Raw genomic sequence first — 21,239 nt, 5'->3', positions numbered from 1 at the left:
TTACAGATATTATGGAGGCAGTGAAAGTTATTTTTTACCTTTTGAGAAATAGAAAGTGCTCTAGAAAGGTAGACTCAATGTAGTGAACCTTCGTCATGTAAAGACCCAAACAGGGGAATAAGATCAGTGGAGAGAATGTGTTAGGTGAGTGGCTGTGATGATATGGGGAAGACAGTCCTGGAGGCAGGGAGACCCTGTGGAGCCTGACTTCGTGCCTCAGGTAAGCCAGCAAGCGCCCCAGTAGTGCCATGACAGTGGGATGGAGGTAAGAGCTCTGACTTGGTGATGGGCCTGATTGTGAGAGAGAAGGGCTAGAACAAGGCCTGGTGTACAGCTGCTGACGGCAGTGCTGTAAGAAATTATTAGTGAGGGTTCACTAGGAGCTTTGTATGTGTGTTGATTCACTTCATCCCAATCACAGCTCTGTGAGGTGGGAATTTTATTCCCATTTACACTTGAGGAAACAGGCTCAGAGAATTCCAAAACTTCTCTAGATCAGCCAGCCTCTCCTTGGAGAGCTGGGATGCAGCTTCAAGCATTCTGTCCTCAGAATCTAGCCGTTCAGCTGTTACACTGTGCTGCTCCTGAGTCTGGTGGGAACGCTGTGGGGGAGAGGGGAACCATGGCTGGTACAGATAGATGGAACTAGCCTAGAGGCAGTGGGAGTTTGGATGTGCAGCTCAGACAAGCAGTTCAGGATGGCCTCTTCCCTCCATGGAAGAGTGTGAGCTTACAGGGACCATGGGTGGGGCACTGGGAAGAAGAGCCTTGAAGGAAATGGAAGGACCAGTCAGGAAGGTAATAGGAGATGGGAGAGTGGGGCTGGGAATGCCCAGGAGGGGAGGCCTTGCCCTGCAGGCCCTCTGGCACCAGCTTTAGCTGCTCAGCCATTAACCCTCTGCTAGAACAGAGGGCAGTGAGCAAAGATGGTGACTAGAAAGTTCCTGTCCAGTTTAGATCTTTTTGTAGCATCTGCTGCCATAGATGAGTCAGACTTGTGTGGGTGCATCTGTGCCTGCATGCATGTATGTGCACGCATGTGCATGAGTGCATGTGTTTGGTGGCAGTCTTGTTGGAGAAAGTTGTGGGTGAACAGTCTTGGCCTGCACGTTACATGGCTCCAGTCCTCTCTGTAATCACTAAGGCTTTAGCACACATGTTTATAAGAATCTCCAGAAGTGCTCTGGGTATTGAGTAGCTGTAGCTCCCTTTCTTCTACTCTTGTGTCGAGAACCATAGCATCTCTATTACAGACGTTTTTGCCACCTAACTATTTGGCCATAAGGCAGTTTTGCCATAAAAAAAAAAAAGGTAGAATAACTGGTTGACATTTTTTATTTTGCTTTTGGTTGGTTTGGTTTCTTTTTTGTTTAGTCGGTTTATTTCTCCATAGACAAAGAACTTAAATATAGTGGTGGTTAAAACAGCATTTCTTTCAGATGGCGATGATTTCCCCCGAGAGATAGTTGGTTTCTTATTTTGGAACACACAACATTGGGTAGAGAAAGAGAGTTGAACCCACATTTCCCATAGGACAAAGACAAGTGCTCAGGTACAAGCCACAGAATAAAATCAGGTATTGGTGCAGTATCTGATTTTATTCTGTGGCTTGTACCTGATGAACCTGCACACATTTTAAAGGTGTAGTCAAATGGCCTTGGCTGGTGCGTTTAGTGGTTAAAGCACTGGCCCACACACCAAAGTGTCACGGGTTCAATTTCCAGTGAAGGGCACGTACCTGAGTTGCAGGTTTCCTTCCTGCCCTCTGTGTGTATGTGTATGCATGTGCGTGAGTGCATGTGTTTGGTGGTAGTCTTATTGTAGAAAGTTGTGGGTGAACAGTCTTGGCCTGCACGTTACATGGCTCCTGTCCTCTCTGCAATCACTAAGGCTTTAACACACACGTTTATAAGAACTTCCAGGATGGGGCACATGTGGGAGGCAATCAGTCGATGTGTGTCTCACATCAATGTTTCTCTCTCTCTCTCTTCCCTCCCTCCCTTCCTCCCTCCCTCTCTCCCTTCCTCCCTCCCTCCCTCTCTTTTTGAAAGAATGACCTCAGATGAGGATTAACACACACACACACACACACACACACACACACAAAGGTAGTCAAATATCTTATATTTCACAATATATATTTTTAATTTTATTCCTTTTTAATGTCCCTCTTTTGTCATGATTTTGTGTGTGTGTGTGTGTGTGTGTGTGTGTGTGTGTGTGTTGTTTTTTGTTTTTTTAAGATTGATTTTTCACAGAGAGGAAGGGAGAGGAGAGGGATAGAAAGCTAAAAACATTGATGAGAGAGATACACGACCAGCTGCTTCCTGCACACCCCCCACTGGGGATATGCCCGCAACCAAGGTACATGCCCCTGACCGGAATCGAACCCTGGACCTTTCAGTCCTCAGGCCAACGCTCTATCCACTGAGCCAAACCGGTTTTGGCTGTGTGTGTTTTTTTTTAATGGAAGAATTGCCTAATGTCCAATTAGTTATGCAGTGAAATGTTTATGGCAAAGATGCTACAGCAAAAGTATCTGAAACTGTTCTCACTGTCCCCTCTTGCCTTGACTCTCAGAGCAATCCTGGAAGTAAGTGGCTATTTTAACCTTCACTTATTGGGGAAACAGACCCCAAAGGTTCAGGAACTTGGTCCCAGCTAGAAAAGAGTAAAGACTGAATTGGAGTCCATGGTCAGACGCCACCTTCCCTGAATGCAAGCCTCTGGCTTATACCTGTTGTTGGGACTATTGTTTGGGGCGCCAGGGAACAAGAGATCCCAGGCCAGCCCCCAAGAAACAAGGTCTGGAGAGTGTTCTCTCAGCCTGGACTATGTGTATGGGCTTGGGAGTATGGATTCAGGCACGGCCGCAGGGAGCTGAGCACTTAGACACAGGCTGTGCAGGTAGGTTTACAAACAAGTGGCCATGCTGTTGGACTGTGTGCCCCTCTGCACTGGCGGAGGAGGTCCACAGAGGAGCCCCCTCCAGGTCAGGCCAGGAGTGCCTCAGGTGACAGCTTCACTGGCTGTGGCATGGCCCGGACCTCTCTTTTGGGGAGTGGGTGATGCTGGGACTAGGTTCCCACCCTGTGAGGGAGGAGGAGTATCTACATTTTATGCTGCTGCAACCTGCCCAAGTCATCCAGGGAGGAGGGGTGCTGGGCATGAACCCTGATTGGTAAGACCAGAGCCAGAGGAGGATAAGCTCGGACCTGAGCTGGTCACTGGACGAAGGCGGATCTTTGGTGCCAGAAAGGGGTGTTCACACATCTGCCTGTGTAAAGGCCTGCAGTCTCGGGGGCTCTGACAGATCAGAGGAGCGGAGGAAAGCTGTGGCTGTCTGAGCGATTACAGTTACCTGGGGATGTTAGGACTTTGGGTGGCTGTCCTGAGCCCTTGCTGTTGGGGAAGATGTGATGGTCCATCTTGGTGTCCCCTGACCATTCTGTTCACTACGTGCTGCTTTCCCACTTTTTCACAAGAAGGCAGACTCTGCAGGCTTCTAAGTGGAGACCTGTGTCTGCAACTTGAATTCAGGAGAATGGGTCCTGCCTTGAAGAGGACAGGAGCGTTGATCATGCTTGGTCTCTTGGGGACTGGTGGCCCAGGGGTAGATGCCACAGTGGCTGGCATGATGGATCCCAAGGCCAGCTGTCACCTCACTGCTCTGAATCGCCTCTGGAGTGGGCAGCTCTGTTGGCCTTGCTAGATGGGGAAATGGGGCCCAACAGGTTCAGATTCTCCACTCCTTCCCCAGGCTGTGTCCAGCTCCCTAGCCAGATTCTGAGCGCCCAGAATGCCACACTCAGGGAGGTACTCAAGGAGAAGCCCAGAGCTCCCCTCAGGAGGAGGTGCTTTTGAGCTAGACTGAGGACCGGAGGGTTTGGGGAAGAGGTGCTGTGGACGGCGGAATAGCCTGAGAGGGTGGCAGGAATAGCCACTCCAATGGGAGGTCATGCTGTGTTCCAGGAAGTGTCAGACCCTCAGGGAGTGCTGAGGGAGCAGTGTGGGATGAGGGTCAGTTAGGAGATGGGTAGGACAGGTGGGGCACCTGGCTGAGGAGTGAGGCCTCTCCCTGCAGGCATCAGGCAGTATGACAAGAATGGACATCCATCTCAGCTGGGCTGCCTTTTCAGCTCCCTCCCCATGTGGACATGCCCACCCAGGGCCAAAGGGCTGTTGAAGCCTCTGCTGAGGTTACAGAGGAGGAAGCCATGGCTTGGGACTTGTGCTGCTCTAGAGGAGCAGTCCCCTGGGCCATGGGGACACCTTTGTTGGGGAGTAGGCTCAGGGTCCGCTCTCCTGCTTGCCCACCCCAGCAATGGCACTGAAGCCACCTAGACCAGCGGTCGCCAACCTTTTGGACCTCCCGTTGGCGACTGCTGACCTAGACAGTTCCGATAGGGCACAGAAAACATTCAGTGCCCCCTGGAGGCAGTGACTGGGAGCTGAGGGGGTGTGCAGGAGAACATGGGGAGGATTGTGAGCTTGAAAGCCCCTCCATGTTTCCGTAGCTTGGCCGCACCCTTCCATGTTGCCCTTCTGCTCTTTCTCCGTGCCTGGCATGGGGAGACGCCACCCGGAACTACTCAGGAGGCTTCCTGGGGTGGCATTCTGCCCTTTGTCCTCTGGAAGCAAATGGCCTCGCCCTCCTGCATGTTCTGGGTGCAAGCTGATCAGTTGCTTGGATAGACACCTGTGGAACTTGGGGCCAGGACTCCAATGAGCCAGGCATCTCACTGGCTTGCCTGGAGCTTTGCCCTGCCAGCCTCAAGCCGCCAGATTCTCCAGGGAGACCAGTGGGTCCTGATGGCCATTCACAGTGCCACCTGGACTCAGCTGGGGTTTATGGACGACACGCACCAATCGACTCCTCCTAATGTTTCTCCCCTCTGCATGTCTGATCTCGCACCCCGTGTAGGCATGACGAGTGTTCTGATGTCAGCCATCGGACTCCCTGTGTGTCTTAGCCGCGCACCCCAGCCTGCCAGTCCTCCCGCCTCCTGTCTGGCCTCTAAAAGTCACAGCTCAGTTAAGAGATTGAGGAAAATGTCCATGAAAGGTAGTTTCTGCTCACAAATACTCTCTGGCCTCTGCTCAGCCGCCTCCAAGTCTTGCTGCCTCTGACTTCCGCATCAGTTGCTCTTCTCTGACTCCCATGGCCCTTCTCCGCTTCCTTCACCTGCTGGCACGTGGGCTCCGAGCCCTTCTCCCTGCCCTCAGTGCAGAGGTGGCCCCTTGGGAATCTTTCTCCTGCAGTCCCCGAGTTCAGGTCCTGTCTCCCTGGCACAGATGGCAAGCGGCCTGTTTTTACAGACTGTGACTTTGTAACACAGGTGTGGGGTGAGGCCTGGTTCAGGATGAGAGATCACTGTGTCCCTTCTCTGGGACCAGTGTGTGTCTCAGGAAAGGCCCCCAGACCACTGCCCTGCCCATCACCCTACTGGAGAAGTGGTTTCAGAACCATGTGAGTTTTAACAAGACTTGGGTGAGAAGTTCTAAATTCTAAAGTAATTTTAGAATTTCTAAAGCCGTTCGTGGCTCCAGCTCCATCATGGAGCCAGGGAAGCATGGACTGCTGAGAGCAGGATGGTGTGAGCAGGGAGCACAGCCGGGCTCAGCCATCCTGGGTTTTTGTCTTGGTTCCAGCACTCACCAGCTTTGTGAACTCACACAAGTGTCTCCTCCATTCATGAGCCAGTGCCTCCTACTTAGCAGATTGGTTGTGGGAGGAGTAGAAGGCCTACACAGGAAGCACCTGCTCTGATCATGCCCACTGCCTGTCTAACCAGCACCCCACAGGGCAGATGAAAGGCCCAGGGAGGGGGCAGGGCTTTGCCTACCCAGCCCCACCCAATCCCACCCTCACCCCCAGCAGTCCTGGCAGGCTCAGGTCCTGACTCCAGTCCAGTTCTTACTCTCCGTGGAGGTGGAGACAGACAGGTCTGTGGGCAGGGCAGGCCAGCAGCCTTCCGAGGCACTCGGGTTTGTCTTGAAAGAACACTTAGGCTCTTGGCAGACCTGGCCTTTTTGGGCTCAGATGTCCCTTTCATGGGGTTGGCTGGCTCCCTTGGAGAAATGTGGCTCGTGGAACGCTACCTCCAGTTCTGAGAGGCTGCCCGGGCCGGGCGGGTAGGTGGGGAGTGGATGCTGAGCTGCGCCTCACCAGAAGTGGGCCAGTGACTAGTCCTGGTGGATGGGGTCCTAAGCTCCTCTGGAGACGGGTCTGTAGCCACCAGGTTTTTCCGAGAGTCTCCTCCACAAATCTGAGTAGAGTCTCTGATACCAGGACAGCCACCAAGTGTTGGTGGTCATTGTGCTTTGGCCTGGCTTTCTTACCAGTCAGATCCTCAAAGTTTGTGAGTGTCTGTGTATGTGTGGGCGGAGAGGGGGCTTATTGGTGTGTGTGTGTGTGTGTGTGTGTGTGCGTGTGTGTGTAGGGGGTGTGTAGAGTCTGGTATTCTTTGCCTGTAGCTGCCTTTCAGGTAATAACAGTTAGTGCCTTTACAGCTATCAGCTTTGGTCAGTATTAGGTCTCGACTTTTTAGACGAGGTAACTGAGACTCTTAGCATGATTTGGTCCCAGCATAAGAGCCAGACATTGCCTGACCCCAGCCTGTCTACTCCCCTCACAACTATCACTGGGCCTGTGGTCTAGAGGAAGCTCAGCTTATGAAACCTCAGGCCTGTAAGTCTTTGCAGCCACAAGCTGATGGCCATGAGCTTGGGTTCAAGCCACAGCTCTTTGGTGTTGGAGGCTAGGAGCTCCCCAGTGACCTTGAGGCAGGATGAGGAGCCCTGCAGGACTGTGTTCCCAAGTTGCCCCAGTCTCCCTGCCCCTCCTCTCTGCTCTCGCACAGACTTTGCTACCACCGTTCTCTCTGGTTCTGCCGCTGTCTGTCCGGACAAGCCCCCCTCCGTACGGATTCCCTCTTGTCCTTGGTGAGGCCTGTTGGCACAGGGTCAGTGTTTGTGTAGGTGCAGGGCTCCCCTCCCAGCCTCTGAACATGTGCACAGAGGAGTGGGAGGTTTGGAGAGGAGCGGGCGGCCAGGGCACCCTTCCTGCTGCCTCTCTTGGCTGCTTCCCAGATCACTCGCCTTAGGAACCGAGTAGGTGGGTCACTAAGATTCCACAGTCCGGGATGGACTCAGAAGATTGGGCAGCTTGTTGTGACAATGTCAGTGTGGCTGTTGTCTGCTGTCAGCGTGCACACAAGACATTCACACGGGGTAGGCACCCGCTACACACTCGCCTCTTAACACTTCTCTTCCGAGACTTTATTATAAGAATAATGCAACTGGAGTGAAATAACACTGCCAGCACAGGCTCCAGAGTAGTTTGTTCTAAAAACTGCTGTTTGACTTTTCTGCATGTCCTCCAAGGAGCCTGGTCTGGTTTCCTGACCGAATGTGCGCAGGGACCTGAGGGCTGTGACCAGCTGCTGTCTCTGCTCCTCTTCCTCTGCCTGGGGCTTGGCTCCCGGTATGCGAGCCTGGATAGGGCTCAGCCAAGCAGAGTGTTGTGCGCCTGACTCCAGGTCTCTCCTCTTGCATGCTAACGTTCCTGTCTCAGCCCTCTATCATCCCTCCTGGCAGCTTGGACTTCTCCCTTGCCCTCCTTTCTCTGTGGTTTCAGCATCTCCAGTTCATACTCCTTGGGACACTGCTGATGTTCTTCTCTTGTAGGAGGGACTCCAAAGCCGGAGCCCGAGCAGGTGATAAGAAAATATACCGAAGAGCTGAAGACTGCCCCAGATGAGGTAGGTGCCCAGGAGCCAGGCAGCTTGTAGTTTTTAGAAACAAGGGGCCGCTGAAACCAGTTTGGCTCAGTAGATAGAGCGTCAGCCTGAAGACTGAAAGGTCCCAGGTTCGATTCCAGTCAAGGGCATGTACCTTGGTTGCAGGCACATCCCCAGTGGGGGATGTGCAAGAGGCAGCTGATCGATGATTCTCTCTCATCGATGTTTCTAACTCTCTATCCCTCTCTCTTCCTCTCTGTAAAAAAAACCCAATAAAATATATTTGAAAGGAAAAGAAACAAGAGGCAGCTCCAGATGAGAAGGCCTCCAGCCTGGCCTCTGCCAGCAGGGCACCTCCGATGCCTGCACCAGGCCCTCGGCACTTGGGTTTAATCTCCCAGCCTCCCTATGAGGCAGGCCTTACCAAGATGAGGTGGCTGTAGCTTTTGAAACTTAGATTTCAATCTTAGCTTTGTCACAAACAAGTGTGATCCTGAGCAGAGCCCCTCGCTGGCTGTACAGGCCTCTGTGTAGCCCTGTGCCATCCCGGGGCTGGGGGTCCTGGAGACAAGGAATGGGGGAGCCTGCCTCACTCCCCGAGGTTGATGCTGGTGTGGAAGGGAAGTGGCCCGTCCAGATAGCAGTCCTGCCCCTTAGCTGTGGGAGAGCTGGTCAGGGCTCCTGTCATTAACAGGGCCGGCCAGACCTCTCTCTGCTGAGCCACATGGAGGGGCCGCTTTTCTCTGATTTGAATGGAGAGTCCGGAGCATCTGGAGGAGGGGGGCTAAATGTCAGTCCTTCCAGAACAGAACCGAGGGCTCCTCACTGGCCTGTTTCTCCTGATGGTCGAGTATGTGGGAAAGTGAGGTTGGTAAAGGTTTAGACAGAAGCCTGAAAGCCATCCTGTGTCTCCCATCCTCCCTCCAGTCCTCTCTGTTCCCACTTCACAGCACTGATTTTTCTCTTTGCCCTCATGCTACAAACCTGCTCAAAACTCCTCCATGCCGAAACCGGTTTGGCTCAGGGAATAGAGCATCGGTCTGCGGACTGAAGGGTCCCTGGTTCGATTCCGGTCAAGGGCATGTACATTGGTTGCGGGCACATCCACAGTAGGGGGTGTGCAGGAGGCAGCTGGGTGATGTTTCTCTCTCATCGACGTTTCTAGCTCTCTATCCCTCTCCCTTCCTCTCTGTGAAAAATCAATAAAATAAAAAATAAAAATAAATGAAAAACTCCTCCATGAGGCCTGATTTATAAGACAAAGCCCTAACTCCTGAGCATGATCAGAAGCTTTTGGGATCTGATCCTCGCCTGTCTTATCTCATCTACACCCTTCCCCTATAGGTGCTACCGCCCCTCCCAGACCACATGCTGGTTCATGCCTCAGATCATTCTCTTCCCTGTAGCCCAGCGTCCATTCCGGCTCTCATCCATCCGACAAGTTCCCCTTTTCCGTGCAAACCCAGCGTGGAGGGCCTCTCCTGTTTTCTACCTCTCTATCCGGCTGTTTCTACTGCTGTGTTGGCCTCTGCTTCTGTTCCTGCACTGGCCCCGGGCTCAGTGCTGCCTGTCCTTTCTCCTGCTAGGGTAAGCCCCTGAGGGCACAGATCCCAGTGACTCATCTGTTCCCAGTCAATTCAACAGTCATCTGTTCCCAGGGGCTGGGAACAAATGACTGTTGAATTGACTGTGACTGTAACTCTGGCAGGTCAGCACATGAAGGCCTTTTCCTACAAGTCTCGCCTCTGGGTGCAGTGTCTCTTGGTGAACGTTCCCCCTGTTTGGTCCCCCTCCAGGACTGCATCATCTGCATGGAGAAACTGTCCGTGGCATCTGGGTACAGTGACGTGACCAACAGCATGACCATCGGACCAGGGGCTGTGGGGCGCCTCACCAAGTGCAGCCATGCCTTCCACCTGCTCTGCCTGCTGGCCATGTACTGCAATGGGAACAAGGTGCCTACATGCTGGCCCAGGGAGGGGGCCGGGGGGGCCTGTCCGGTCACGCTGCGTCTGAGCAGGTGACGAGCTGCCTTGAGAAGGACCTGGGGTGTGCTCAGAGGCAGCCCCTTCCCTGCAACAGGGTGGGGTCGGGGGTTAGGGGGGCCGGTGACGTCTGACTGCTCTTCCCTCAGTGGTGTTCGGCCAGAGTGGACAGAGCCTGGGAGGACGGAGAGAACTGAGACATGGCAGACCCTCGGGCGTGGTTGGCCTTTCTCCAGTGTCCCTGTGTATCCTGGCCAGCAGGGGGCCAGCACCAACAGTTGACCAGTCACAGGGTTTCTTGTTTGACTTGAAATGTGATTAGACTGTGGGGTCTTTTGTTCATAAACCTGATTTTTCTACCTGATGCCAGTCTCCTTTAATGAAAATTACATAACGAGTTTCTGGTACAAAACTTGTCTTTCTAAGGAAGCTGTTGGAATCAAGCTTCTGTGTGAGGAGCTGCCTGGGCGTTGGGCCACATGCCCAGACCCGACGTGTGATGTCAGCCGACCTGTCCCCCCAGGCCTCCTTCCCCTGCAGACGGCGGGTGGCGGTGCCTGGGTGCTCCCTCGGGGCCTCCGGCTCAGTGTGGGGCGTTCTGCCTTGTCTCAGGATGGAAGCTTACAGTGTCCTTCCTGCAAAACCATCTACGGAGAGAAGACTGGGACCCAGCCTCGGGGGAAGATGGAGGTGTTCAGCTACCCGGTGTCCCTCCCTGGCCACGAGGACTGCGGGACAATACTCATAGTTTACAACATTCCTCCCGGCGTCCAGGTGAGGGCCCCGCAAAGAGGAGCCTCCTGGGACCCACCTGGAATCAGCCCTCTCCCAGCAGGCTGTCCCCTGGTCCCTGTGAGGACGTCAGGAACAGAAGGCAAGCTCTTAGGAAGCAAAGGTGGCCCTCGGCTCTCTCCTGAGTTAGGGAAGGCTTCCTGGAGGCAGAGACGTCTTAGCTGGGTCTGTACTTGGCAGAAGGTCAAGTGTATAAACAGGAAGAGCACTTGTGTTGAGGGGCAGAACCCTCTTGGGGCCACAGGACAGGATGGGGAGGTGCCGGCAGTGAAGACTGATGGAGAGATGGCTCCGTAGCCAGAGGAGGCTGGGTCGGGAGTGGCAGGGCTGGGTCTGGATGTCAGAAACAAGACGAAGATCCTACAGAAGGCTGCAGGATCCCAGTGGTCCCAGTTGGGACCTTTGGGCTGGAGGGGTACTTGTTGCTGTACGTGACGTGTCACTGTAGCAGAGGACAGGAAAAGGGCTGTCTGCCGTGCCAGCCCCACACTCTGTGCAGACCACGGCCACCGTCCAGGGCCCTGCTCCAGCCACTTCTAGAGTGAAGACTGGAGGGCTCTGTGAGCTGGAATGAGGGTGTCCTGAAGGCTGGCAGACCTGCTGTCCAGTCCAGAGAGCCCCGTGACTGGAGGATTGCCGAAGGAAGTAGGAGCCTCCGTCCAGCCTCTGAGGGGTTCTGTTCTCATCAGGGAAATAGGAGAAGTGAGGAGTGTCTGGTGCCAGGGGGAGTAGAACGTATTCAGGGAGTGCAGCCATGTTCACGCTGGGTCTTTAGGGGCAGGATTTGAGAGAGGCAGCCATTTATTTGGCCACTTGAGCTTAGGTATAGCCCCAGCCAGGAGGGTAAAGGGGTGAGGCTGGGCCTTGCGTGTTTTGTGCAGCTCTAGTGGGGGAGCCTCTCTCAGAGCACCCCCACTCCCTTGTCTGTGTTCCTCCTGCAGGGCCCTGAGCACCCCAACCCCGGGAAGCCGTTTACTGCCAGAGGGTTTCCCCGCCAGTGCTACCTTCCTGACAATGCCCAGGGCCGCAAGGTAAAGCCCCGTGCCACCCTTGGGAAGGGCCCCCCGCTGGCAGGCCTGTGCCCAAGTGCTGGTTCCAGTGCAAGGCCACTCCTTCCCAGGAACCTGCTGTGGGCTGGCATCCTCAGGTGCTGGGAGCACCAGGTCCACACATCACTGGAGTGTGGGGAGGAGCCGCTGTCTCTGAGCAGCCTCATGGGCCAGCTTGTGCTTCTGCACCGATACCCGAGGCAGGACTTGCCTTGTCCATGGGAGACAGAGCAACTGGTGCGACAGCTTTGAGATGGGAACAGGCTGGGATGATGTGAGGAGCCTGAGGAGGACCAAATGGGTGAGGGGGAGGGAGCTGCACAAGGGCTTTTGTCTAAGCACTGTGCGATGCCACGAGGCGAGGGTGTGTCAGTGGAGTTGTAGGAGCTGCAGATTTTAGTTTTGGTAAAGCTCTCTCTGCTGCTGTGGAGAGGACAGACTCCAGGTGACTGAGTGTGGAGAGCAGCAGGAATGGGAGAGAGCAGGGAGGCCTGGATTCGATGCAGAGGGACAGAAGGAAGCTCATCCAAGATGTACTTGGAAATAGGGACTAATCAGGCGTCGGGGGCTGAGTAGATGGCAGCACTGTCTGAGGTGGGAGGGCCAAGACTTGAGTTATGTAAGTGCTCAGTGTGAGGTCCATTGGACTGTCCGAACAGCAATTGGCATTCCACGGGGGTCAGGGTTAGAGCTAAAAGCTGGGGACCCCCACAGATGGGATTCCATCTGGGACAGTGGATGACACCACTTAAGGTGGCAACAGAACAGAATGGAGAGGAGAAGGGGCCCAGCTCCCAGGGACCCTGCTGGTGGTTAATGGCACACGCTGAATGAACCACGGTCCTAGCCTGCAGCACCGACACAACCCACAGCTGAGCTTGGTGGGTGGCTGGTGCTGTGACCTTGTCCTTATCACTGGGGCAAACTAGGGGAGCGCAGTGGCTGCTCCCACCTTGTCAGCTGGCCAACTCTTCCCCAGGGTGGAAAAACGTGTGAAGGCCAGTGCTTACCTACCCTCCCTCCCTCCCTCACTCCCTCCCTCCCTCTTCCTTTCCTCCCTCCTCCTCCCGGGCAGGTCCTGGAGCTGCTGAAGGTGGCCTGGAAGCGGCGGCTCATCTTCACCGTGGGGACGTCCAGCACCACGGGCGAGTCCGACACGGTGGTGTGGAACGAGATCCACCACAAGACGGAGATGGACCGCAATGTGACAGGCCACGGCTACCCGGACCCCAACTACCTGCAGAACGTGCTGGCCGAGCTGGCTGCCCAGGGAGTGACCGAGGACTGCCTGGGGCAGCAGTGACCAGCAGCCTGGCAGCCGGCCGCCCATCCCCACTGCCGGCTGGGCTGCCCTTGAGATGGACAGGCAGGAAGGTGCTTTCCGCCGAAGCTGACGTGTTTGTTGGGGGCATGGGCATTTTCCATCGAAGCTGGGGCCTCTCCTGTTTGCCTTTCCTCCTTCCTCTTCCCCTCCAGGCCTGGATTTGCATGGGAACCCGCAAGCCTGGGGAATGTACTTGTGGGGGCTTAAGATGCAGCTACCTCAGTGCTGGGGGCCTGGCACGGGGTGAGGAGAGACTGCTCCACCCCTAGCCAGGGGCAGCCATGGGTCTGGGTCAGCTTCTCATACCTCAGATGTTCTGTTTGCAATAAATACCCAATAGCCAAAGTCAGCAGGCCCTAGTGTATTTGTCAGTGGAGAGGATGTGTGTGTATATGTGCGCACGTGTACACATGCGTACGAGATGTGTGAAGGCCCGCACACACGTGTCCTGCTGGAAAGGACCTTACGGGCTGCCCATTCATCTCCCATTTCCTAAATGAAGAAACAGGCTGCAGTGGGAGCCAGAGAGCCCATGGCACTGACGGTGCTGCTTCCCCGCCCCCCACTCCAGTCCTTGCACTGTAGAGTCCAGCAACTCCGAGCCCACATCTCATTACTTCCCCAAGTTCTGGGGCAGCACCGTGCTGCTGTCTCCATTTTACAGATGGGAAAACTGAGGTTCAAGGATATAGTGACTGGCCCAAGGTCCTAGCTAGTGGTAGAGCCAGAGCTGGAATCCGGGACAGGATTGGTCTGATAGCCTCAAAGTTATAATCCTTCTGAACCCTCTCAGAAAGAGGATCAAATACTCTCAGGCTTGCTGTCTGCTGGGGGTGGGGTGGAGTGCTTGTGGCCTGAGCCTGGAGGGACACACAGCCGCATTTTGGGCCAGAGACATTCTTGCCTTTGTGGGATCCTTCCTCTATAAAAAAAATGTTCTCGTTGGCCCAGTGGAGTGTCGTCCTGTACACCAAAGTCTTGTGGGTTCGATTCCCAGTCAGGGGAGATGCCTAGGTCGTGGGTTTCTCCCTCTAAAATCAATAAAACCGTATCCTTGGGTAGGGATTAAAAAAAGTTATGCCCGTTTGGCGTGGCTCAATGGTTGAGCATCAACCTTGAACCTATTTCAAGTCAGGGCACATGCCCGGATTGTGGGCTCCATCCCCAGAATAGGGCGTGCAGGAGGCAGCCAATCAATGATTCTCTGTCATCATTGATGTTTCTTTCTCTCTCTGAAATAAATAAAAATGTGTTTTTTTAAAAAGGAGAAAAGTCAAATTCTGTTTTATGATGTGTTGATATAAAGATGAAAACATGTTAGAGCATTTTCTTCCATGTAGAAGTTTATTTTTTCCTTCTGATTTTAAAAGAAACCAGGACTTTCCCTGGGCCCCTGAGTGTATTGTGGGCCCCGGGCCCTGCCCACTGAGCCTCATGGGGAGCTGGTCTTAGGGAGGGCAGAGAGGCCTGGCTGCCCCCAGCCTGTTTGGGATGGGCACCTGCGTGCCGCTGCCCTCTGGACTCCCACCATTAAAGTATAATGAGAATCAGAATGGGAGAAATGTTTGCAAATCATCTACCTAATAAGGGTCTAGTACCCAGACTGTATAAGGAACTCAACAGTAAGAATAAAAATACCCAATTAAAAAAAAAAAAAAAGCAAAGGACTTTTCTCCAAAGGAGATATGCAGATGGCTGACAGGCACATGAAAAATGTTCAGTGTCATCAGGGAAACAAAACCACAAAGTGATACCATGTCATGCTCAAGGAGAGTGGTTATTATAAAGAGAAAGGAAAATGGCAAATGTTGGTGAGAATGTGGAGGAATCGGAGCCCTTTGCTGCTGGTGGATGTAAAACGCAGCTGCTTTGGAGATCGGTCGGGCAGTTCCTCAAAAAGTGGTCGCCATATGACTAAGCCACCTCACTCCTAGGTTCCCATCCACTGAAAACATGTCCAAACCAAAGCTTGTTTGTGAGTGTTCCCAGCTGCATTATTCAGAATAGCCAAAAGGTGGGGGAAACCCAGCTTTCCAGCTGATGAATGGCTAAACTAACTGGTCTGTCCATACCGGTGGGATGTTACTTAGCCGTAAAAACCAAGTACTGACCTACGGCAGCATGGATGAACCCTGAAAACATGAAACCAAGTGAAAGAGCCAGACATGAGAGGCCGCAACTGTGATTTCATTATGCGAAATGTCCGGATTAGGCAGACCCGGGCAGACAGCGGTTGTGGTTCCTGGAGGGAGGGAGGGGGACTGTGTTCCATGGGGACTGTGTTTCTTCCTGAAATGAAAAATTTCTGGAACTAATGTTGATTGCACAAACCTTGTTAATATACTAAAAACGACTTAACTGTACACTTGAAAAGGATGGACTTTATAATATATGGATTAATTATATCTTAGTAAAAAAAATATATGTGGTTTGTATATTTACACAGTGTGAGTGAGCAAAACAGTTTATTCTTGTATTAACTATTGATGAACATTGTAAACCTGCTTTTGCCTCACCCATGTATATAGCGAGAACCAAAGGGAGTAATGCAAGTCGGGGGGCTTGTCAGCTGTCAAGGGCTCTGCACAGCTTCCTCTGAGTTCTTGGATGACAGGGAGCTGAAGAACCTGGGAGGCTGTGGCCCCAGCAGGGAGGGCGGGGCGCAAGGTGGCTGCAGGGCCGGGCGGGCTGTGATGGGGCTGGAGCTGGACAGGCTGGAGCTGCCCCAGGCTTGCTCCTGGGTGGGGATGGGAGGCCAGAGGTTGTCTCCTGGCACCTCGGGGTGCAGGAATCTCAGGCATGTGGCCCTGAGCCCAAGGTTCCAGAGGCTGGTCCTCCTCCCAGGGCCTGGGAGGCTGGGTGGGGCCTAAATGCAGACGTGGGGCTCTGAGTTCCAGTGGCCTCTCTCTCAGCCCAGGCCAGCCCCTCACTAGTGCCCTGCCCAGGCCCCTCCCTGTGGGGGACTGGGCTGAGGGGAGGGGCGGGGTGCATTCACATTTTCAGGTCTTTCCAGCCCTTGGCCAGCCTGGCAGCCGGAAGAACCAGCTTCTTTGGGCCTTGGTGTTGGGGGAGGGGCGCAGCAGGAGGCTGCCAGACCAGCCCCAGGCTGTGGATGTGGCGGACGGTGGCTGCCATGGGGCTCGCCCAGAGGCGGCCTCACTCACTGCTGCTGCTCCTCTTGGTGGCGCTGGTCTGGCCCCAGCCCTGCACGAGCCTAGGTGAGCAGGGGGTCCGCGGATTGGATGCACCTGGCCAGACCCAAGGGGCTGGGGCACCTGCTGGTTGGTGCGTTTGGACCCTGGGAGCCCACGTCCTCTAACTGGGAGAGGCGGCCCCAGGGCAGGGGGCCCCAGGACCCTCACACCTATCTCCATGGCGCAGAGCTGATCCCCTACACGCCGCAGATCGCAGCCGGGGACCTGGAAGGGAAGGTGACGGCCTCCACGTTCTCCTTGGAGCAGCCGCGCTGCGTGCTGGACGGTCACGCCGGGGCGGCCGACACCGTCTGGCTGGTGGTGGCCTTCAGCAACGGTGCGTCCCAGTGCAGGTGTGGGCCTGGGTGAGGGGTGGGGCCGAGGGAAGCTGCAGGGTCTGGGGAGCCCCTCGCTGATGTTCCACGAGTGGGTGTGGATCGGGAGTCTATGGAGAGGGGCCCTGAGGGAGTGACACACCCTGCTTTGTGTCTCAGCTGAGGGGTCAGGCTGGAGGCCATGGACCCAGCCGGGGATTGTGGCAAGGAAGGCCTGGCTGTGCTCGCTTAGCGGCCACATGGGTTGGTCGGTCCCTCTCTTCCACAGCCTCCAGGGACTTCCAGAACCCGAAGACCCTGGCTGAGATCCCAGCTTTCCCACAGCTGCTGACGGACGGCCACTACATGACGCTGCCCCTGTCCCGGGACCAGCTGCCCTGCGAGGATCCCGTGGGCGCCGGCCGCATCGCGGTGCTGCGGGTGGGCAATGACCCTGACTGCCTGGCGGACCTCGGCCAGCCCGCCTACTGCAACACCCCCCTCCCCGACCCGGGCCCTTACAGGTGGGTCTCTGCCCGGAGCCGGGAGGGAGCCTGGCAGAGGAGGGGCGTCAGGGACCAGGGCTGCCCTCCCTAGCCTTTCCCCAGGCCCCATCCTGGCTGCAGGCCCTTTCCATTCACAGGCCTGGGCTTCTTCCTCTGGGGTGGGGTGGGAGGGCTGGGGGAGAGCAGCACTCATCACAGCAGGGGGGCAGGCAGAATCCAGCTTTGGGCGGGCCCAGGGGGAAGAGGTGGCACCAGAGCTGGTTGGGGGCAGGAGGCGGGGGAGTTGGCAGGGCTGCACTCATGGGCCCACTGTTTCTCCCATGGGTAGATCCGGTGGGAAAGTAAGCACAGGGCTGAGTTCAGACCCGGTCAGTGGGTATGAGGTGGGGAAGCAAAGGAAGAGAGGCCCCACAGCGCCAGTGGCTTGCTGAGGTCAGGTTAGAGCCGGGGGAGCAAAGCAGGTGTCCAGAGCCGGGCCGCCCGGGCCACAGGATGGGGCCAGGCCCTCGGGGAGGCCGGGTCCAACTGGGAGAACCGCCAGGGTGCAGGGAAGGTGTGTGGTGTGGGCCGGGCCAGCATCTCCATCCGCCTCCCTCTGCCCTCTCACCCAGCCCTGCCAGGCCCCCTCCCCACCCAGGCCCGCTCCCTGGCTTGGCCTCCATCCCCAGCAGCCACCAGAGCCAGCTTCCCTCAGAGCCAGCCTGTCCGAGTCTCTTTTCAAAAACATGTTTTTATTGATTTCAGAGAGAGGGAGAGAAGGATGGAAATATTAATGATGAGAATCATTGATAGGCTGCCTCCTTCATACCCTCTCCTGGGGATCGAGCCTGAAACCTGGACATGTGCCCTGACTGGGAATCGAACCATGACCTTCTGATTCATAGGCCGACACTCAACCACTGAGCTACACTGGCTGGGCTGCCCGAGCCTCTGGATGCTTAGAAACCTCCCAAAGCTCCCCAGGCTCCTCAAAACACGACCCCTTTGCATGGCCCTCGGTGCCCTCAGTGCCAGCCTGCCCTTCTCTGTGATCCTGGACTCTGCATGCACCCTCAGCACACCGCTCCCTCTCTAGGCCTTTATCTGGGGTGCTTGCCCCTGTTGGGGGTGGGGGGAGTCTTCCATGGCTTCAGAGGTCCCATGGGGCCAGCAGCTCTCCCCCGGGGGGGCCGATAGCCCTGTCCAGGGCAGCTGAGGCTCCGAGCCTCACCCCTCCTCCTCTCCCCAGGGTGAAGTTCCTCCTGATGGACGCTGGGGGCTCACCCCAGGCCGAGACCAGATGGTCTGACCCCATCACTCTCCACCAAGGTAGCGCTGGGGAGGGGTGTCCTGGCTCCAGCCTGTCCCTTATGTTCTGGGAAATGGTCGTGTTCAGCTGCCCCCTCCACCCTCTATCCCCCCGCTGCTGTGGGACTGGGTGCCTGCTGGCAGTGTTCAAATCCGGCAAAGCCTCCACACAGACGCCGGTGCTGGGGCTGGGCACTGGCTCTGCCCAGCCCCACGTTTGCCACTCTTGGTGGCCCAGGCCCCAGCTCATCATGGGCAGCAGCGGGAGCTCCCTTCCTATGGGGAGCCAGCCGGGCCCACTGCGGGGGGAGAAGGGCCAAAGCAGGGAGGGCAGTCCGGCAGGGCCCAGGTTCCAGGAGGCCTCCTCACCAGGGCCCCAGCAGGAGGCACCAGGCCGAGGACACTGCTTGTGTGTCCGTGTGGGCGATGCCTGGGAGATGGGCTGCAGGAGCCGGGCAGGGGGCGGGCGCCTGTATGCCAGGCTCCAGGGAGCAGGGCAGCCACATGGCCAGGCTTCAGGTCTGCCGCTGCTGGGTGTGCCAGGGTGGGCCCTTTGGTGGGAACAGCCTAGAAGGTGAGACCAGGGTGGAGGCTGGAGCGATGGGTGGTCCAGGCTACAGGGCACAGATGCCCCTCTGAGATGGACAGACGTGTGTGGATGAGAGCCCAGCCTTGGGTATGAGCACGGGTGAGGGCGGCGGCCCCCGGGTCCAAGGGCGGCCTCTGAGCATCGCTGTGTGTGCAGGGAAGTCTCCAGGCGCCATCGACACGTGGCCGGGGCGGCGGAGCGGTGGCATGATCGTCATCACCTCCATCCTCTCCTCTCTGGCCGGCCTCCTGCTGCTGGCCTTCCTGGCGGCCTCCACTGTGCGCTTGTGAGTGGTGGCCCTCCCGGGGCTCCTTCCCACCTGGAACCCCGCCCCTCTCCCTGCCCCCTGCGCCCGGAAAGCCTCCCTGACCCTGTGGTTTGGAGCTGGGACGGGTCCCTGGGGCTGAGCAGAGAATTCCCACTGAGCCTCTCCCCTGGGAGGTCGGAGAGGGCTCCAGCGGCTCTTCTAGCCACAGGTTCAGAGAAGGGGCCTCCCGGCTCTGCCCCGTCCCTCAGCACATCCTTTGCTTTGGCCCTTGTCCTCCGGGGCCTCGGTTTCTCTCCAGTGAACCCACCTGTGTGGACGGACGCTGGGGAAATCAGGGTGGCCACCTGGAGGCAGGCCTCTGGCTTGTTCTAGAAGAGAGGACAGGGAGACCAGAGGCTGCAGGGGGAGAGACGTGGGGTGGGGAGGAGGCCCTGACGTGGCAGCCAGCTTCAGCCAGCATTGACACCGCTGCCCCTCCTCTCCCCGTCCAGCTCCAGCCTGTGGTGGCCCGAGGAGGTCCCCGAGCAACTTCGGATCGGCTCCTTCAGGGCCAGGCGCTACATGACCCACCACATCCCGCCCAGCGAAGTGGCCACCCTGCCCGTGGGCTGCGAGCCTGGCCTGGACCCCCTCCCCAGCCTCAGTCCCTAGCCTGGCCTGCGTGCCTGGGGCTGGGGCGCTGGGCGGGGGCCGGGGGGAGACGGGGTACAGTGCTCCTTCTCACCCACATGGCCCACCCCATCACACTTCCCCTCCCCGCGACCCCCGTCTTCCCTGAAACCCCACCACTAGCCACCAGAATGCATTCCCATTCTGCCCCGGCCCCCTTCCCCCCCTCCCCCCCAGGCAACTGAAGTTGTATGAGCGGAGTTTGGGCGAAGGCTATGGTCAGGCTGGGTGCCCAGCCCCCACCTCCATGCCGACCCCTTGCGAGTTGAGGCTGGAGGTAACGTGGAAAGGCCACCCTGACCGGGAACTGCCAGGCCCCAGGAGCAGGCCGTGCTCTGTCCTGTGCAGGGAGCGGAACTGGGCCCATCACGGAGGCTGTGAGGCCTGCGCCTCCCGGTCCCTCTGTCCCCCCTGCCAGTGTCTGGGGCTGCAGTGAAGTCTCCAGAGGCCCCTTCGTGGTCCCTGGGCACAGGCCCTGCCTGAGGGTGGCTAGAAGGTCAGACGGAGCATAGATGCATGTATGAGCAGCTGGCCACTGATTAGGGCCGCCGCTTCCAACCCCCTTGCACACACAGATCTACTCACTTTCATTCCACAAAAGTGCGTTGAGTGCCTGCTGTGTGCAGTGCACAGTGTTAGACAGGGGGCCTCAGGCACGTCTTGGGGAGCTCACTCATTGCTCTGGGCCTCAGATGACCACATGTCCAGATGTGACCTGTCACGCCCTCAGATTGTCACATACCCTGGGGCTCACACTCCCCCAGACAACCACCCCAATGGCTCTTTGGGTACCATGACCAGCCCTCACTGGAGGACAGGCTTTATTCCCCTGCCTCCATTGGCCCACAAACTTTGTGGTACCCGCCATGGCCACACGAGGGCGCCAGTGCACCGCAGCTGTTGCCGCACAGCCCCGCAGGCTCACTGCTCTTCCCAGACTGGGCGGAGGGCTCCCGCCTGGTGACTCAGCAGGGTCTCTGGTGGTCAGGGCTCCAGGCCCCATCTTGACCAAGCCAGAGGGATGAGCAGCCACGCTCCCACTTGAGGGCCCACTGCGTGCTTTCCGATCCACACAGCCCCCACCGTTTTCTAGATGCAGAAATGGAGGCTCAGTGACTTGCCTGTTGTGCTCTATCCACGGCCACACTAGACTGCCTATGGCGCCCCGCGGGGCCTGCAGGCACAGGCGCCCTCTCTTTCGAGGTGAATAAACGCTGTCTGGCTTTCCCATCTGCATGGTGCTGTGCTGATTTTAAAAAAAAGGGGCATATACGCATGGGGTCCAGCGGGCGGTGCTCTGTCCAGCCCCACTGCCACCAGCCCAGGGCTGCCCTGAGCCTGTCCCCGTGATTGCTAGACCTAGCTGTTCTTTGGGGTGCTCCCATCTCCTGACGGGCCCTAGGAAAACCCATGTGTTGCAGGGCCAGGAACCAGCTACTAAGCCATTTCTGTGGATTTAATAGTGCTCCCTCCCTGGCAGACACTTCAGAGAGCACTTTGGAAAGGGCAGACACTTTCCA

The 21,239-nt window shown here is 56.7% G+C and overlaps 2 protein-coding genes across 9 annotated transcripts in view; both read left to right on the top strand.

Moving 5' to 3' along the window:
- DTX2 (deltex E3 ubiquitin ligase 2) overlaps positions 1-15,333 on the top strand; it is a 39,245-nt gene extending 23,912 nt beyond the window's left edge. For 5 of the 8 annotated variants that reach the window (XM_084881528.1, XM_084881527.1, XM_084881525.1 and 2 more), the window contains 6 exons: positions 4,925-5,065; positions 7,690-7,763; positions 9,539-9,697; positions 10,340-10,501; positions 11,461-11,550; positions 12,644-15,333. In XM_084881528.1, coding sequence (XP_084737654.1) covers positions 4,925-5,065; positions 7,690-7,763; positions 9,539-9,697; positions 10,340-10,501; positions 11,461-11,550; positions 12,644-12,871 — 854 coding nt within the window. In that variant the 3' untranslated portion in view covers positions 12,872-15,333. The remainder of the gene's footprint in view (positions 1-4,924; positions 5,066-7,689; positions 7,764-9,538; positions 9,698-10,339; positions 10,502-11,460; positions 11,551-12,643) is intronic. The other 3 variants (XM_084881530.1, XM_084881531.1, XM_084881529.1) reach the window with 1 other exon arrangement.
- A 409-nt stretch (positions 15,334-15,742) lies between these two features.
- UPK3B (uroplakin 3B) lies at positions 15,743-20,953 on the top strand. The gene is made up of 6 exons (XM_084881081.1): positions 15,743-16,110; positions 16,274-16,423; positions 16,690-16,924; positions 18,135-18,214; positions 18,939-19,068; positions 19,542-20,953. Exons 1-6 carry the CDS (start codon positions 16,005-16,007, stop codon positions 19,699-19,701), a joined length of 861 nt encoding a protein of 286 aa, XP_084737207.1. The 5' UTR covers positions 15,743-16,004; the 3' UTR covers positions 19,702-20,953.
- Positions 20,954-21,239: the final 286 nt, after the last annotated feature.

Source organism: Pipistrellus hanaki, assembly GCF_964339955.1.
Source record: "Pipistrellus hanaki genome assembly, chromosome: 4".
NCBI lineage: Eukaryota > Metazoa > Chordata > Mammalia > Chiroptera > Vespertilionidae > Pipistrellus > Pipistrellus hanaki.
The sequence above is the reverse complement of the archived record's forward strand: the minus strand, read 5'-3'. Positions and strand labels throughout refer to the sequence as shown.